We start from the raw sequence: 5,104 nt of genomic DNA, 5'->3' as shown, positions 1-5,104 counted from the left end.
TTTTTTTTTAAGATTATTTTTTCTGGCTTTTCCGCCTTTAATTGACCGGACAGCTAGGTGAGAAAGGAGAGAGAGAGAGAGAGAGAGAGAGAGAGGGGGGGGGGAAGATATGCAGCAAATCCTCACAGGTCGGACTCGAACCCTAGACCTCTGCGTCGAGGCATAAACCTCTCAGCATATGTGCGCCTGCTCTACCCACTGAACCAACCCGGCCACAGTTTTGTTACATTTTTTAGCATTTGAAAAAGAAATTGAAATGTTTGGAAACAGTATCCTCGCTGAACGTTGACCTTCCTCTAATACTAGTCTACATAATTCATAATTTCTGCTTTTTTCAACTCAAGGATTAGGTATCATTGCCTTAATAAATGATGTTTATTGAGCATGAAATCCAGAAAGTGTAAAACTAGTAATGAGTTGCTGTTAGTGGTGTTCATACACGGTAGTGAAAAGAAGTGTAAGACGGCACAACAAGAGCCAAAAACGTTTTAAAAAAGCACCTAGAAAAAAGGACAAAATCCATTTTTTAAACTCCTCAACTTCTCTCATTTAAAGCCATCAGAACAGACTTAGTTTCTCGTCTCTTCAGGGTTACTTCAGTTACTGATTGACGGCGTTTAAATGAGGGGATGTTACGTTACGTTAACGGATGCACAGCAGAGGAAACGGACACCGACTCCAACACGCACTCAAACGTCTTCGCTTGGTTCTGAAATGAATCGGGAGTCTTTGAAGCCTCCGTTTACCTCCAGCAAACCCGTCTCTTTCCTCGCTCTTCTACATTTACACGTCACGCGTGCGGGGGGCTTGTTTTTACACCTTTTCATCGCCCATCTACACTCTGGATGTTTGCACGTTCTGCTTCTTTCTGCAGTCTTTTAACGTCACAACAGCCTCATGTTTTTCACTCTGACGTCTCTTTGTTTCTGCAGAGTTTGTGCAGAAATAAACATCTTTTTTTAAACATGAATCAATCAATATATTCTGTTAATACACTGCATATATCTATATCTATATTATTAGTACTACTAGTATAATGTTACTGCTACCACATATCTCTACATGTTGTTCATACATTGTTCATATTACATAGCCATATTTATTCTGCAACTATTCTGCTCAAAAAAAGACACAACTGTCTATACTTTGAATATCACATTGCACTTTTCTGCACTTCTGTTGTGTTTGTACTTGTACTCTGCACAATGACAATAAAGTTGAATGTAATCTAATCATATTATATATATTAGAGACAATGTGCAGCACCAAGCTGGCTGAATTGACTCTACATATAAACCTATTATTCCCCACATGCAAGCAAACTTATTATATTTACAACCTGTGTTCACATTAGAGCCGAAAGCTTCGTGTTTCTAAAATATACATTTTTGTTGCTTTCTTCAGTAATCGTTCATTTGTAGAGACAATTAGCCTTTTAAAGAACTAATTAATTGTCGTAAAAAGTCTTTTTTCAAGCACACATTTTATAGTCGAAGCTTGTAAAATACAAACATTTGCAGCTTTTCTTCAGTATATTCATTTAAGGGAAAAATAAGCTTTTAAATAACTGATTAATTGCCGTAAAAAAAAGTCATTTTTTTAAGCCACAAAATCTTCTAATTTCAGCTCCTGAAAACATCAGATATACTCGCTGCCTTTTCTTCAGCCTCCTGAGATATTAAAACAGAATATTCTGGATAAAATATAAACATTTAAATGCCAAACTGACTTTCTAAAGACTCAACAAATAATCACATAATAAGAGACAATAATGTTTGTAATTTAGATGTTAAGTTATGTCCCCCCCCCAACCTGTTACACTCTGCCTGCTCTCTGTCTCTCTGTGTTTTTATTTCTCACATATTTAAACAATAAAATTCTGTGTCTGGTCCATGAGCATGAGTGTGGGATATTTTAATGACTTGTGATGTGAAACAGGTGTTTAAAATGTGTTTCTGATCAGAAGAACTCCACTGTTTTTGGGGCATTAAAAGCGTGCAACAAGACGCCAAGTTCCACATTTACAAACAGAAAGAAGATTAGTTGGAATAAGATTTTAAAAAACTGGAAATTATACACAAATGTGTGTGTAGATGTTGCAGATTTATGCACTAAAATCCCACATAAGCACAAACGTGGACTTATTTAAAAGGAGACAGAAATTGGGAGTGCATGTGTGTGTGTGTGTGTGTGTGTGTGTGTGTGTGTGTGTGTGTGTGTGTGTGTGTGTTTCGGGAGGTTTTTGCCGACTGTTAGAGCAGCTGATGGAGGTGATTTAAACCCGAGGCTGCGCTGCAAATCCTGCATTGATTTATTTCAGTAAAGCGCTCAGATTTCCTCTCAGCTCACCTGCGTCTCCCCCAGAGAAACACTTTCCTTTTTCACAATTTAGATCCTTAAAAAACTCTCCTTAAAACGTCAAATTTCACCGGAAATAACGTCGCACTTTCGAGAAATTCGCGTCTTTAAAAACAAAAAAATAATTAGCCTATAATAATAATAATAATAATAATAATAATAATAATAATAATAACTCTAAAGATGTATATTTTAAATTGCGCATATTATATTTTAATGCTAATTTAGGTATTTTGTTAATTCATATTTCCCATTTTAAATTCATATTTCATACATTTTGCGCGACTTTTCACAGCTTTACGTTTTTAAATCGATCCGATGTCTGCCGCGCTGTGTGTGTGTGTGTGTGTGTGTGTGTGTGTGTGTGTGTGTGTGTGTGTGTGTGTGCGTGTGCGTGTGCGTGTGCGTGTGTGCGTGCATCACGGAGGTAAAACGTTGAGTTATTTATTTTACCTCGCACGTGAGAATCTGCTGGAACATTTTTTTTTTTTTTTTTTTATTCAACCCGTGGTCACTTAAATTAAGATTTATTTCCTCCTCGGGGTCGCTTCATAAATTGAAATATCGCGTAAATTCACGTTTGGTGAAATTCGCCTCAGAATTAGTAAGCCTTATTATCGATGTTTGGGGAAGAGAAACAGGCTGCGTGATGTCATTAAATAGCAGAGTATTAATTCCATTCATCATCTGCTAAATAAGCTTTAAAATGTTCTTTAAGAACCGCGGAGAAAACAGCCCCCGCGCGGCTCCGTCCCGTCGCTCTTTCCGCGCGGCGTGTTCGCGCGGCAACCAAACCGCATCCCAGATTCTTTTAAATGAATAATCAGAGCCGCGGTGTGGGACGTGTGCACGTTATTTCGAGTTGAGTTTTGCTTTGCAAAGATACGCGGACGGGAGGAGAGCGATTCGGCGTCTGTCTCGGCTCGCACCGGGCTGTCGGTGAAGCCAGATCCGGGAAGGGGAGCAGGGAGGCGGGCGTGAAGGGGCTACCGCTCACCGCTGAAACCATTAACGGCGCTGGGTTAAATTACTGAGAAAACACAGGCAGACCGTTTATAACGGACATGCTGTGATCCTTCCTGAGATTTTGTTTGTTTGTCCAAAACACACTTTTTTTCCCCTGAATTATTAACAAAACCAGTCACTTTTACATCGATTTTTTTTTTTAAAGATTTAAACCAGGCGCCTTAAAGCTTCCCAAAATGTCCAGATGTGCATGATGCTTTGGTGTTTATAGCACTCCCAAGTCTTTCTGTTTTTGAGTTATTTTTTTCCATTTCCAGATACACGCGTGCACGGGTCCGTCCTCTCGGTTTAGTTTGATGTTTATTTTTTATTTTTCTCGAACTACTATAACTGAGCCTGAAGCTGCACTCTGTGGTTTGAACTTTTGGTTTGAACTCTGGTGTTTTCTCGTCTTTCTGCGGACTAAATGTCACTTCTTTCAAACGGATCCTGGAGGATGCAAACGTGACTTTCACCTTCACGTTTGAGTTTTCTAACTGTGGCTTGCTTTTTAAAAACCAGCGGGTCGGCCCCGCAGCGCAGCGCAGCGAAAAGCAGCGCAGAGAGATGAAAAGTTGCATGTTTTCGGGTAATATTTTTTTACCTCTGAGCCGCTGTGTTGGCGTCCAAAATCCCGGCGCCCTGCATCCAGGAGCGAACCGGGGTCATGCCGGTGGGGAGCGGCTCCTCCTTCATGGTCAGGGCCCCCCGGGGGAGGCTGTCCTGGATGGAGAACATCAAAGTGTCCTTCTGGGAGCTTTTGTCTTCACCAGAAAACAAGAAAGAAGCAGAAGAATAATCCTCCCTGTACCAGCGAACTCAAAAAAAGCCAAAGGACCACCTGGATTAAGGTGGAGAATGAAGAGAAGCGATGCGGAAGAAGGGAAGAGGAGGGGAGGGGTGGAGGACACACGAGCGAGCGAGCTTCCCCCCAAAGTACCAGGTCCTGATCCAAAAGAAGAGCCGGGGATCCCTCTGGGTTTCTCCCGGGGTTGTTTTAGATCCCAGCAGCCGCGGCAGTCCGCGCTTTAAAACCAGCGTCTCTGTGAAGTTAAAAGAGGGTGGAGAGCGGGGAGAGCATCTCAGAGGAGCCGAGAGAGAGAGAGAGAGAGAGAGAGAGAGAGGGAGAGAGAGAGGGAGAGAGAGAGCGAGAGAGAGGTGAGAGAATCAGCCGGGATCTGGAGAGCCTGACGCCGGGAGAGCACAGCGTGGAGAGCCGGGGATCAGAGGGAGGCGAGCAGAGAGACGCGCGCGGATTGTGGAAGAAATGAAAAGTGCATGGGATAAAAAACAAGCCAGCGCTTCAAAAAGGAGTAAAATGAAATGATTAGCAAACAAGAGGGAGGGACGGACCGTGGAAGGCTGCGGCTCCCGAGGGAACAGGGGGATTGGGCAGCGAGAAATCTCATCCCCCCTCCCCTCCCCGGCTCTTTATGGCTCCTCTGTCCCGGTGGAGAGCTCCTTCTCCCGGGGTCCGGGGCTCCGGAGATCCCGGGGGACCGGCGTGGATCAGGAAGGGTGGGTGTGGGGTGGGGGGGGGGGGGGGAGAGGCGTGGACACAACCAAATAAGGACGGCTCATTTGAATACTGGTCGCACCTCTGGCGTTTCATTGGTTGGAAGTCTCGCGTTGCGTCACAAACGCACGCCAAATAAGGGTTTCCGCGTGTTCGGCCGTGCGCAAGAAGAAAAAAAAGAAGAAACAACTTTTTAAAGTGTGGACTGTGGAGAGATTATACAGC

General features: G+C 43.1%; 1 protein-coding gene across 1 annotated transcript in view; it reads right to left on the bottom strand.

Moving 5' to 3' along the window:
• LOC116058048 (transcription factor COE1-like) overlaps positions 1-4,799 on the bottom strand; it is a 151,596-nt gene extending 146,797 nt beyond the window's left edge. Inside the window, exon 1 of the mRNA XM_036006221.1 lies at positions 3,968-4,799. Coding sequence (XP_035862114.1) covers positions 3,968-4,101 — 134 coding nt within the window. The 5' untranslated portion in view covers positions 4,102-4,799. The remainder of the gene's footprint in view (positions 1-3,967) is intronic.
• Between the last annotated feature and the right edge of the window lie 305 nt (positions 4,800-5,104).

This window comes from Sander lucioperca, chromosome 1, assembly GCF_008315115.2.
Source record: "Sander lucioperca isolate FBNREF2018 chromosome 1, SLUC_FBN_1.2, whole genome shotgun sequence".
NCBI classification, from domain to species: domain Eukaryota; kingdom Metazoa; phylum Chordata; class Actinopteri; order Perciformes; family Percidae; genus Sander; species Sander lucioperca.
This window is presented reverse-complemented; position numbering and strand designations above follow the sequence as displayed.